The sequence below is a fragment of the Candida metapsilosis genome (assembly GCF_017655625.1).
Source record: "Candida metapsilosis strain BP57 chromosome Unknown scaffold1, whole genome shotgun sequence".
NCBI classification, from domain to species: Eukaryota; Fungi; Ascomycota; class Pichiomycetes; order Serinales; family Debaryomycetaceae; genus Lodderomyces; species Lodderomyces metapsilosis.
This window is the reverse complement of record NW_027138159.1, coordinates 899,559-911,496: the sequence shown is the minus strand read 5'-3', so window position 1 is coordinate 911,496 and position 11,938 is coordinate 899,559. Positions and strand designations below refer to the sequence as shown.

Sequence of the window (11,938 nt, the reverse complement as noted above, 5' to 3'; positions counted from 1 at the left end):
CAGCAGCAGTAACAGTAACAACAATAACACCAGTAACAGTAACAGCAGTAACAGCAGTAACAGCAGTAACAACAGTAACATAAGATCAACAGGTTGGTTGTCTTTCAAACTTCAAGTTCATCAGTTTCTAGAATCTTACAATATCAATCTCTTTTCAATGATGTGTAGGTTCAAATTCAGATGCATTTCAGCACATGCATATCACCATACTGAACCCAATATCAACTTCATATTCCTCTCCTCTTTCATTATCGATACTTCATTTTTGACATTTTTATTTTTCAGACTTCATCTTCCTGGTCCAACTTCAGCTTCACCTTTGTTTTATGACGGCAAAATTATGTCCTTATTCACTTGGAACAAAATGGCAACAACAGGGACGGAAAATAGGGATCGGGTTTCCATCTCATAAACAAACAAAACTATTGGTCGTGTCAAAGAGAATGTGTGTATGTGTATGTTGTGTATATGGGGTAGACTCCCTTCACGCAATGTACCGAGTACAGAAGGTTTCCGGGTCGTCAAAGTCTCTCATTCACTGTGACCAATTTATGTTCATAAGTTATGACTTACTTTCTTCATAATAAGTCTTCAATGTGTATACCAAATGTCTGTCGTTGTAGAAATCGTAGACAAAATCAAAAAGTTCAGTTTCAGTATCAACGTTATTCATGGATAGGTATTGCCTTTTCTTTCCCATCAAAATCCTTATTTTTTCAGAATTGAATTTAACTCATCTGGTTGTTTATCTACCACCTCCTATATTTCTGGTTTCGGAGGTAAGCAATCTAACATTGTAAACTTCTCAAAGCGATCATAGTCCTTCATTTCAAGACGAACAGTTGCTTCAAGTAACTTTTTCACTTCTGATTCTGTAATCAGTATCATATGTTCTAACTTTTCAATGACTTCTGCATCAAATTCAGTAGCATCAACCGCCAATTGAAATGCTTTGGCAAGTGAGTTCAAAAATCTTGTTACCGAGTTGGTAATCTTTCCAGCTAACAGCAATAGCTGCTTCATCTTTTTCGTCAGCACCATCTTCTTCCAATCCGGAGTTTGCAACAAGTGTATTGTGAGATAATACAAGCTGAAAGTTCTTTTGTATAGATCGGACTCTAATGTCCGTTTTAAAACAGCTTCTTGAGAAGTGTCCATGTCTAGTAAATGTTGGTAGACGGTCCTTGCAAAAGCTGTGAGTTGTGTCTCGCAACGAGTCTTGTAGCTTTTGTTAATCTTCCCCTTTTCGGTGAGGAGGAATTCCAACCTTACAAAGGTAGGTTTGTGATCCCCTGGAAGTTGTCCTTGCCAGTCTGATGTCAACAATGGTAAGACCATTTCCGAGAAGATTGTGTTGAAGTTTTCCTCTCTCAAGTCTAGTAATATCAGCAAACCATGAATATAAGGAAGATCGTCATCTTGGACAATCACTGGCCCCTCTATGTCGTTTGGTTTGATGGCTGACTCTTCTTTGACGTTTAAATTAGTGACTGGCTCTTCTTTGACGTTTAAAGTAGTGACTGACTCTCCTTTGACATTGGAATCAATAGCAATTCCACCACCACTGACGATCACTTTAGGATTCGAGTTTACAGCAATTGCGCTCGCAACCTCTTGAGTCTCTTCATTGACTTCTTCCTTCCCATTGACTTGGATTCTTTCTCTCACCTGAGTCCAGAATAAACTGCTAGTTGGAACCAAGAGTATGAACGTCATTTCTCTTTCAAGAGATCTTTTGGTTGTCCGGTAGAAAATCCGAACTTCGACAGTTAAAAGTTCCTTGAATTTGGTGCAGTCAAAAACATTCATGGACAGAGTACTTTCAATTCCTACTGATTTGGCATTTGATACTGCCTTTTTAGCTAATTGAACCGTAGCATGAATATTGAAAGGCGAAATCGCCTCATTTAACAAAGCAGCATAAGCTTGTTTGCAATTGTCTTTGTGGTTGTGGTTGTAGTTGCGGTTTTGATTTTGGTTGTGGTTGTGGTTGTGGTTGTGGTTGTAGTTGTAGTTGTAGTTGTAGTTGTAGTTGTAGTTGTAGTTGTAGTTGTGGTTGTAGTTGTAGTTGTAGTTGTAGTTGTAGTTGTAGTTGTAGTTGTAGTTGTAGTTGTAGTTGTAGTTGTAGTTGTAGTTGTAGTTGTAGTTGTAATCATGATTGATTGATTCACGAATTACTCGCATTTTATTGTTGAAGTCTTTAATCGCATTTTTTATATACAAAAGTGATGTTCCGCTTGTGATCAACTTTCCCTGGTTGTTCCAAATGGGCCATTTTTTAACTTCTGACTCAGTAATGGGATGGTTGATGCAATGGTTGTCTCTGTTGATGATTTGGTTGTAAAGGTTGATAAGTTGAGTTGGTTGAGCTTGAGACAACTCGTAGTGTTTCTCAAAACACATCTTAATAAACGAAACTTCTGGGACTGTTTACTTTAGATTGTATACGTAATGCGGTTGAAAGTAGGCTTCAATGGGGAAAGGGTTGTGTGGTGAAGAAAGAAGAAAAGTGTTGCCAAAATGGAAAATCCACAAAAGTTGGTTGTCTCTCTTTTATAGAATACCCGCCAAAAGACATAAAAAACAGATGCAGCAATTGTTATATTGGGAGCTCTTAAAAAATCAACATATCGAGAATAGTGCCTCTTATCCACGAACAAGGATGGACCTTCACATGCAACCTTCCTTCTCGACGTTTGAGTGAATTATCACGTACATGCAATTGAGGACCCTTCTGATGTCCCACTTTTCTCCTATAGATATCCACAGTATAGAAAGTTGTCCTGCCAAAGATATCGGACATCCCCTCCACGAGTACTTCTCTCTTGATGGTTACTACTCAACTCTGCACAGATACACTACTAGTATCCAGAACAATTACTTCAGTTCTGCTTATGAAGATAATAGACCAAAGTCACCTGCTTTGTCATTCTGATAAGCCAGTAACTACCCAAGCCATGAATTCATCGGACGTAGTGTAGCCGCTGCCGCAGTCAATAACTCTCACCATGAGAGCTGATGTGTCGCTGATTTCTTCCACTAATAACTGTCTCTCTTTTTTAACATATCCCTTGACAACGTAAATTTCTCGTAACTTCCTCGAATCAGTACTTCTAGGTCTGTGCATAGTACTCCAAAAGATTTTCCATTTTATAAAATGAGATTCTCTAGAAGCATCAAGATTCAATGTTTCGACCCAAAGGAGTTGCAAGTCAGTGATTGAATTTGTGAGATAGCAACGTACAAACAATCCATGTGCTTTATGAAGCTCCAAAATACGAGCAAATGGAGTGAAAAGCTCAAAATAAAGACTGTGAATTAGCCTTTGAATAGACGTTCGAAGGCATTGATGAAAGTATTTGGTCCCGTCCAGGCATACTATCTTACTCCTAGCGCAGAATACTTCAAGTTTCTGAAATCCAACCATAACTTCAATACACGGAACTTTCCAACTCAACTCCGCTGTGATGAACCCAAATTCAAGCGGCAACAACCAAATTGTCAACACCCAGGGGTGCTCTTTCCTTGAGCTTGCCAACGTTTCAATTGTAATTAAGCTCATAGCACCTTGGTATCACATTTCCTTCTGACACGCATCATATTTTGCTGTAATTTCGAGTGGTTTTTATCAGCAAATGCCAACCAGCGCCTTAGGCAAGTACAAGTTTATTCTTAACGAAGGCATAAATTAGTAGCGCAGTGCAAACTCTTTTCTCGATGGTGAGTGAGTGACTCCTTATCTAGAATGCACAGATTTCATTTTAATGTATCACAAGCTGTGTAGGTGTGAAATGTGAAGTGTTTGTCCTTACGAAATTGCAAAAATGAGTCGACGATAAAATTTAGCGCAGGCGCCTATTTGAATTTTTGCAAAGGTGTCGCAAAACAATAGGCAATAATACACGACCACATAATGTACTTATCAGCCGCACACTATAAAACGGTGTCTGCCACGACACTGTTGATTCCATTGATGTACAGTGATCTAATAGAATACATCATCTGAAAGATGCTTTTTGAAGCAAAACGAGCTCAATTTCTTTTCGAATTGATAAATGCAAATATAGATACAACAAACAAAAACGACAGCAGCATCAACACCATCAGAACAGTACACGGATAAACGAACACAGAATACCGAGTAGGTTAAAGACGAACACTCATTGTTCTCGGAACAATAGTCAAGAATCATTCCGCTTCTTCACTTGGGCCATCTTCACTCGAATCAGGACTTGTAAATGATTGCTTGATAGTACTGCACTTGATTGTTCCTCTTTATCTTCTTCTCTTGTACTTTTTCATCACCAGGTTAGTAGAGGTTCAGCCTTACAACAGAGTATGAGATGTATATATAAAAACCAACTTGTGGTTACAAATAAAATTAAACAAAATACAACTTATATAGCTTCAAACTTTTCACCACTTTCCTTCCAGCTGTGAAATTCATCATTGGCTCCGAATACTAGTTGGCCAGACTAGCATCATCACACAACTCCGAATACACAGAGGCTTTCAGTGGTTTCAACCCTTTTTCATCCTTCATCCAACGGAACCAGGTCTTTCAAAATGTCTGCCAAATCTTGGCTCTCCATTAGCCATCAACCAAAAATCAAACACATCATTTGGATTAGTAGGTGGTGGGGCTATTCTTGGTGGCTCTTTCGAAGGTTTTAAGATAGACTTTAACTCTGGGGTTCTCTTTGACTTTGACTTTGAGGTCCTCTTTAACTTCAACTTCATCAGGAGCTTTTTAAACTTAGTGAAACGAGACTTTGGTCTCCTTTGCAAGTCACCCTCATAAAAACATTCATCAGACGTTCCCATTATTAACCCACGCCTATCCTCATTAGCTCCATCTTTAACTTTTCTCTCCTGAGTGAAGTTGTTGAAGGTCACTCGGCGTCTCAACAATGCTTCTTCGGACATGGGTGAAGGGTCAGTACTTGAATATAAGACCTCTTGAAGTGGTAAGGAAAAGAACCCCCCTGGATGATGAATGATGGGTATGTGATCAGGAACATAGCTGCCAGGGACCATTCTAGTATCCACCTTACCAACAAAACAACGTCTTGTTGCATCAACAAAGTAACCGAAGTTGTCGTTCTCCGGACATGGGAAACGATAAAAGACTCCACTCCTTTGTGTTTCGTCGGTGGAATTTGACTCAGTAGGGGCGTCCTCACTCAACTCTGTAGCTGTAACCTCTTCTTCTGGTAATTGTTGTACAATAGTATGTTCTTCGTCCAACGTGACAGAAGGTTCAACTTCTTCCTCTTCAGTCAAAGCAGCATCCCCTTCAGCTTCTCGTAAGAAATTAACAAAGTCAAACAACGACTCAAATTGATTGTCATCAAGGGCTCGTTTAGGTCTAATTTCTGGGACACCGCAAATGTCCTCTATTAAACCAGTTCGGCTTAATACTGCGTTATCAACAGTATTCGCATGATGATCAGACTTGTTTGAGTATATTTTGTGATGGTAGTTGTATCAGTAATTTCTTCTCCGTTGGTGGTATTTGTCTTTATGGAAACTTCTTGGTAGGTTGGTGGATTGTTGTTGGCAGTGGAATCTTCTTTGATATGGGTAATCAGCTCTAAATCTAACTGATCCTCTTCCATCTCTGATGAAACTGATGAGTCGGTGGCAATGATGGGGGACTCTTCAGTGGATGATGATTCTTCGGTGGACGATTCAGTTGGTTCAATTTTAGGCTCATCATTAGTTGAATTTTGGAAGTTGACTGGTGATGTCAACATGAAATCACTGTTTGGGTTGTAGTTGGGAACGATTTGGGTTAAATCAATATTTTGCAACTTAAAGATTTGTTTAAATTGCTCGGGTGTAATATAATTAATACTTGAAGTCATTTTTAGGTGTAAAACTTTATAATAATGGAATGTATTTAGAAAGATAAGTGGTGGAATGGATACAATTATTTCTTGCAAATTGAAGGGTATTTATATGATTTTTGGGAATAACAAAATTGTTGCAAACTTGAATTAATCACGTGCCAAACGTCGTGTAACTGTGAACAATTCACCCATACCAAAGACACTAATCTTCAAAGGTATCGTGTGGAACCATCATCGATGAAGAGTCTCAGGTCACTCCAAGGACTTCATAATGTAGTAGTGCCCCTCTGACCCGACGATAGAAACCATCCCACGCTTTTTTCTTCTTTCTTGTTGGCAACTCCTTGACCCTTGCGCCCTGTTACTTTAGCGAGTCCAGACCTTGGTTCCATTTCCTAGTTTATTTGATATCCGTTGTCAAGAGGCGGTTGTCAAGTTGGATGATTTGCATGACCACATTCTATTTATCTCTCATTTCAAAGTGTAATGTTAGTCTTATTGTTGCCTAAACTGAAATGAATTATAGATTTGAAATTGGCATGCTTTATATACGAATGGAATTTGAATTTGCATGACCACATTTTCTACGCTTTCCTCTTTTTCAAGGAAACTACAAGAGATCATAGTTTTGTTTATCACTACAAGCAACCCTCCCTTTAAGGAAATTATAATTCTCGTAAATATGAATCAACACACAAAAACAATTCTTATTTGCCGAATTTGGGTTTTATCTCGGAGAACACCAAGCTCAGACCCTCCACTGATATACAGCAGATAGTAAAAGCAAGTTATACCTGTTATCATCTTTACTATGGGGAGAAGCATGCATAAGTAGGTTTCAAAGAGAAAGCCGCACGGATACCTTCCTAAAAAGGCAACAACAATGAGATCACCAATGAGAGAGAAAAGAAAAAATCTTTACTTACTATACTCACCTCTAATCTTCACAAGAAGCCTATATATACACACACAGACACATATACATATAGAAAAACAATGGTTTCAGCACACAACAACCCATGGGCCAAAAGAGACGCATGGAGGTATGAGGGACAATTTAGTAGGTTGAACAGGTTTAGAAATGCATTTCCAGGGTTGGGTATTGCCATAGTTGCATTCACTGCCTACGTGGGGTTTGAGAATTTGGTGTTGAACAAGGGTAAAGAAGAACACGGACATGAACACGAAGAACATCATTAGATGATTTGGTGCCGTGCTTTCGTTTTTGAATTTTGAGACTAGATGGAAAGGAGAGTGGAAGATTATGATAGAACGAGGAAAATGAATGCCTTTAGCCAGTTTGAAATGAAACTGCTTTCTAGGTGAAGTCCAAAGATGGATGAAGCATTTATAAAAGGGGAGCTTATTTACTGTGCAGAAAGACAATACAAAAGGGATTATATTTATTACATTAGAATTCTATTGACTAAGCACTATCTCTTGTTTATTTACATGAACGTCTCTACATACACTCACTTACGATTTTTCCCCATTAACTCTTTTGATCTCATCAGAAACGTCGTTGTTAACCAGCAATAAACTTTCAAACAATGATGTCCTCGACTTCTCTTCTTCAACCAAAGACCCACTTGGTGCTTGGGACCTATTAGCATTTGCCTCCAAAACACACGTTTGTTCAGCGGCCAATTTGACCCAGTCATCAATATATTTCTGCTCAGTTGTCAAGTTCCAATCAATATTGGTCGATTCGTAAACGGCACCATACATAGTACTTTCTTCCTTGGCAATATGGCTTTCCATTTCTTCTGCCATACGTAAGCGATAGAATTCAAACCTTGCTGAGTCATAAGCTTCGAATATGTCCTTCACCTTATCATCATTTTGCAAAAGGTACATGGCTCGTTGAATAACCGACTCTCCGTCCAAGGGTTTATGCAATTGCAACATGTGACTCCAATCGCACTTTTTCAGTATCTCGTCACCATTATTTTCAATCAAGTTTTTTGGTCTTGATAATTCCCAAGGATGTTGCAAGTAGAAATAGTTTCTCAATTCATCCTCAAGAAATTTCAATTTTGGTATACGATGGATTTGATTGTTTTTGTTGGCAACTTCATTAGAGGTTGGACGTGTTTTGAAAATCTGTGTTTTTTGTAAAGGCTGGTCTTTTGGTTTAAGGAGATCATTTCTAGGGTCAGTTGAGTTGGCTTCGTGAATGTATGGTTTCTTTACAAGGTTGTGCTTTGGTGGGTATTTAGCGACAATATCGAACCACACAGGCTTTTGCTTAATCACCCCTGATTGCAAATATGCTGATGTTCGTGCTAGGACATTTGCTACCTCAGTTTGAAGTTTCATCGTGGGAGGGAGGTTATGGGTAATGGACTTGTCAGTTGAGCTGAAAATCAAGAACTTTAAAAAAAATTTTTTTTCTTTTTCATGCTGCTGCAGCCTTGAAAATAGAAGGTAACATATACACTTTGGTGATAAAAATGATATGAACTTAATAAAACAAGCGAAGGCTAAGAACATATTTCTATTAGAAAAACCGATCAATACATTTATACGACGGGTGGGCTTGGAGCAATCGAAAAATGCGGGGCCATTATTGAAATGTATTGACTTGTTGATTAATCAGTATCAGTCAACATTGATGAGGAAGTACAACGTCGAGTCCACTGAGGATCAGTATGAACTAAAGCAAAGAATTTGGGATAAAGTAAAACTACGGAGAACTGATGAAGATCCCGCTTTGTTGAAACGAATGACATTAAAGCCCAGTGACATACTATACACCAAACAATACAACAACTTCATAAAAGAATTGTACCCTACAAATGACGAGCCGTTTCTGTCAAAATTTGCACCTTTCGACTTGAAGTATACTGCTACAAAGTATCGCAGTATCAACCACGAGCGCATTTTCAAAAGATACTCAGACCTACCAAAGCCAGCACCGCTATTTCTTCCTCCACCCATTTTGCAAACCTTTATTAAGAGGTATATTTTGACACAGAAACACTTTGCAAACAGGAATGTCCTCGAAGGATGCTTTCTTCGTGGAGATACAAATGGCTTATCCAATGCACTACGTAATGAGAATGCACGAAGACAAGAGTACCGCAATCTGTGCCAATCCATTTTAAATGATTTGAAGCAAGCTGGGTTGGAGCTTACAGAACAAGAGCAGGTGAGAATGATTTATTTGTCTTATTTCAAGGACAGGCATGACATAACAGCTTTTGTTGGAACTGACCAAGAGCTAGGCTACAGAAGCTTCACTTTCGAAGAATACAAACTGCTTTTAGATACTTTCGGCATTCGGAGAGATCTTTTAGGAGTGCTGCTTTTCCTAGCAACGAGGCATAATCAATTCGACATTATATGTGACATCTTACCCAAGGTAGGATTAGGGAGTATAATTGGTGTCGAAAATACAAACTACTTGAAACTAACTGATATATCGCTCATCAACTTGCTCGGATATTTTCATACATTTATTAACAGACCACAGTATATTCAATATCTTGCCAATACAATTGATGAAATGAACCAAATTCCAGTGATTACTAATGAAATTGTTGATAGTTTGATTAAAGTCTTGACGGACTTGGAGTTAGTCAAACATGCTGAAATATTGTTTGAAACAGCCTACTTCCAAAGTGATTCCAGTGACAGAGATGAAGAAGTCCTCACTGAATGGCGTTACATATACACCAAATTAAAGGTAGCGACCGGAGATAAATCAGTGTTTTACAAGCTATCACCAAATCATCTTTCTTTTTCAACCTTATTTCAAGGATATTGCCGCAGCGGGTCTTTTGATAAAATTCAACAGTTGATGCATGTAATGGATAATTTAACGAACCAGAAAATGAGCACCAAGATGTACTTCGTGATACTTAAAGGGTTTTTAACTAGGAGTGATTGGAATATAGACAACTTACAATTCATTTTGACGAGAATGTTGAATGAGCTAGACTCGAATAAAGATAATGACGATCTCAACAGCCTCAGAGTGTTGTCCAGCTACTCAAACAATACCATTTTCCTGGATCAATGGGTTGATGAAGGGGCCGTTAGTGACTCTCCACTCAGATTGAGCAATTTGCTTTTGGAGTGCATATTTATGGCATGCACAGAACGCTTGCACCAAAGTGGTGAGACAGGCAAATTGAATGCAATACATAGAATTAGAAGTCGACGGGAAAAGATGGTCGAGCCCAAAAAGCTAGGCCCTTTTGAAGCAGAAAGACTTTCATTTATCAATAAAGCTGTGTTGATGGAAATTGCAACCACAATCGCTTAGCGTCTGCAAACCGGTACGTATATAGAAGTAAATATTTTATTAAACAAAAGAAGCACAAATTAAACCATTCCATTTTCGGATCTATTATTAAACAAGCAATTGCGTGGGGTAGACACGAAACTTTCAAACACCAATAAAACTCCCAACAACAAAGTTACGATACCCATTAGTAATGTTGAATTCATTTCCGCGAAAGTGATCATCACGATAATGATGCCAATCGGTAATCTCCAAAACACTCGAAGTTTCTGAGGTAGTAGGAAGAGGTTTGGCGGATCCCGACTTTTTTCCACTATCCCCAAAACAAACATACTCACTAATGCAACTGCAATTCCTCCAGTGTAAAAAAATGCCAACGCATACATGTTTTTCTCAGATTCCTCACCCTCACCTTCGGCTCTTGCTTCTAGGTGTTGACTCTTTTTAGTGCTCAGGTTATCGGTGGCACATAAATCACCCCCTGCATCAGCTGACAAAACTAATGCCGCAACTAATGGTATATGCGCATAGATCCAAATGATTGCCGTGGTACCGCTATTTCTCAATGGATGGATTGCCTTGTGGGATGTTCCACCGTATTGGTAAAGCCAAAATAGGATATAAGCGTCGGCCAATAGGAAAATACCCCTGGCGTACTTTGCACTAAATCCTACCCCTAGAGATCCAGTAGCGACGACTTTGTATAAATATTCACCAATTGCAATCGTAACAAAAACAGAGAGTCTCTCCACTTCGTGTTCAATGTTTAAAGCAGTGGACATTGTAAGTTTCAACACTCTCTTAATCCATGGGTGGTAACAAACTGAAAAACACACCTGCTCTAAGAAGAGGAAAATAAACGCAAGGGCAATCTTCACTCTGGTGGATACAAATATAACCGAAATCCAGCACATCGAAGTTACAAAAATAGTAGCGGCGTATATTCTTTGTTGTGTTTGGTGTTCTGGGATAAAAAAGGAATAGATAACCAAGGAGGCCGCCAATGACAAACGACATAGAATGTAGGAGACAACAGGTAAAGCAGCTTTGCTATAACTTTCGGTGATATCGTAATGACTGTTGATGTATAAAGTAAGCAAGCAAAGAATCCAAAAAATATACACCTTTTGCGATAAGTCCTCGTTATAGTAGTAGTTGGTGAAATCTTTAATGTCTGCCCAGACCACCCACAATGGTAAAAAGAATAGAACGTACTTTAGCAATGCCAATCCACTAGCATTTTCGCTTGCTTCGCCAGCTAAATTGGCTATCAATCCAACATAGATTAAATCCAAAAACAATTCAGTCTTTGAACTTCCTCTCTCTCCTTTGGTACGGAACAATACTCCGTCTTTAAAGTAATTCAACGCATGAGGTCTCATAAACCAAAATCTCTCCCTTGGTGGTTTTATGTACTGAAAATTTATATCACCAAATCTTCGAATAAACTCGTCTTCTTCTTCGCTATCGGTTAGTTCTTGTTCAACATCGGGGAGCTGATCTTGAGAGTTTTGGAACGATCTATGTGATTGGATTGGAGATTCAGTTTGAATATCATCTTGTATTGTTGAGTTTGTACAGGGGCGAGTCTTGCTACTATCAGGTGAATGCTTGTTCAAAGACATTATGGATACTTTGGTGTTGAATACCTTGTCTGAATTGAAAAATGGTTTTCATAGATCTTTCCTAGCTCATTGGAAACTAAAAGAATTATCCTTTCATCGATACTTGCTTTTGAAACGCAAAGTTGCTTAGATAATCTGCCATATTGTTCTTGTTAAGTACGGGGGCTAAATTTCATCTGAAATTTTGTCGGCTGCGAAAGTTTCCCTTTTGG

At 38.7% G+C, this 11,938-nt stretch overlaps 7 protein-coding genes across 7 annotated transcripts; 2 read left to right on the top strand and 5 right to left on the bottom strand. All coding sequences in view use genetic code 12, as the record gives it.

Moving 5' to 3' along the window:
• Positions 1-759: 759 nt before the first annotated feature.
• I9W82_000410 (uncharacterized protein) lies at positions 760-2,403 on the bottom strand (the record flags this gene model as incomplete). The annotated part of the gene is made up of 1 exon (XM_067693137.1): positions 760-2,403. One exon carries the CDS (start codon positions 2,401-2,403, stop codon positions 760-762), a length of 1,644 nt encoding a protein of 547 aa, XP_067550436.1.
• A 523-nt stretch (positions 2,404-2,926) lies between these two features.
• On the bottom strand, positions 2,927-3,562 carry I9W82_000409 (uncharacterized protein; the record flags this gene model as incomplete). Its single annotated transcript, XM_067693125.1, has 2 exons — positions 2,927-3,298; positions 3,380-3,562. The coding sequence occupies 2 exons, from the start codon at positions 3,560-3,562 to the stop codon at positions 2,927-2,929; spliced, it is 555 nt and encodes a 184-aa protein (XP_067550435.1).
• Positions 3,563-4,539: 977 nt separating this feature from the next.
• On the bottom strand, positions 4,540-5,867 carry I9W82_000408 (uncharacterized protein; the record flags this gene model as incomplete). The annotated part of the gene is made up of 2 exons (XM_067693114.1): positions 4,540-5,396; positions 5,456-5,867. The coding sequence occupies 2 exons, from the start codon at positions 5,865-5,867 to the stop codon at positions 4,540-4,542; spliced, it is 1,269 nt and encodes a 422-aa protein (XP_067550434.1).
• Positions 5,868-6,848: 981 nt separating this feature from the next.
• Positions 6,849-7,052, top strand: I9W82_000407 (uncharacterized protein; the record flags this gene model as incomplete). The annotated part of the gene is made up of 1 exon (XM_067693103.1): positions 6,849-7,052. The coding sequence occupies one exon, from the start codon at positions 6,849-6,851 to the stop codon at positions 7,050-7,052; it is 204 nt and encodes a 67-aa protein (XP_067550433.1).
• A 276-nt stretch (positions 7,053-7,328) lies between these two features.
• Positions 7,329-8,171, bottom strand: I9W82_000406 (mitochondrial 37S ribosomal protein mS23; the record flags this gene model as incomplete). Its single annotated transcript, XM_067693092.1, has 1 exon — positions 7,329-8,171. One exon carries the CDS (start codon positions 8,169-8,171, stop codon positions 7,329-7,331), a length of 843 nt encoding a protein of 280 aa, XP_067550432.1.
• A 295-nt stretch (positions 8,172-8,466) lies between these two features.
• I9W82_000405 (uncharacterized protein) lies at positions 8,467-10,122 on the top strand (the record flags this gene model as incomplete). Its single annotated transcript, XM_067693081.1, has 1 exon — positions 8,467-10,122. The coding sequence occupies one exon, from the start codon at positions 8,467-8,469 to the stop codon at positions 10,120-10,122; it is 1,656 nt and encodes a 551-aa protein (XP_067550431.1).
• Positions 10,123-10,181: 59 nt separating this feature from the next.
• On the bottom strand, positions 10,182-11,726 carry I9W82_000404 (uncharacterized protein; the record flags this gene model as incomplete). The annotated part of the gene is made up of 1 exon (XM_067693070.1): positions 10,182-11,726. The coding sequence occupies one exon, from the start codon at positions 11,724-11,726 to the stop codon at positions 10,182-10,184; it is 1,545 nt and encodes a 514-aa protein (XP_067550430.1).
• Between the last annotated feature and the right edge of the window lie 212 nt (positions 11,727-11,938).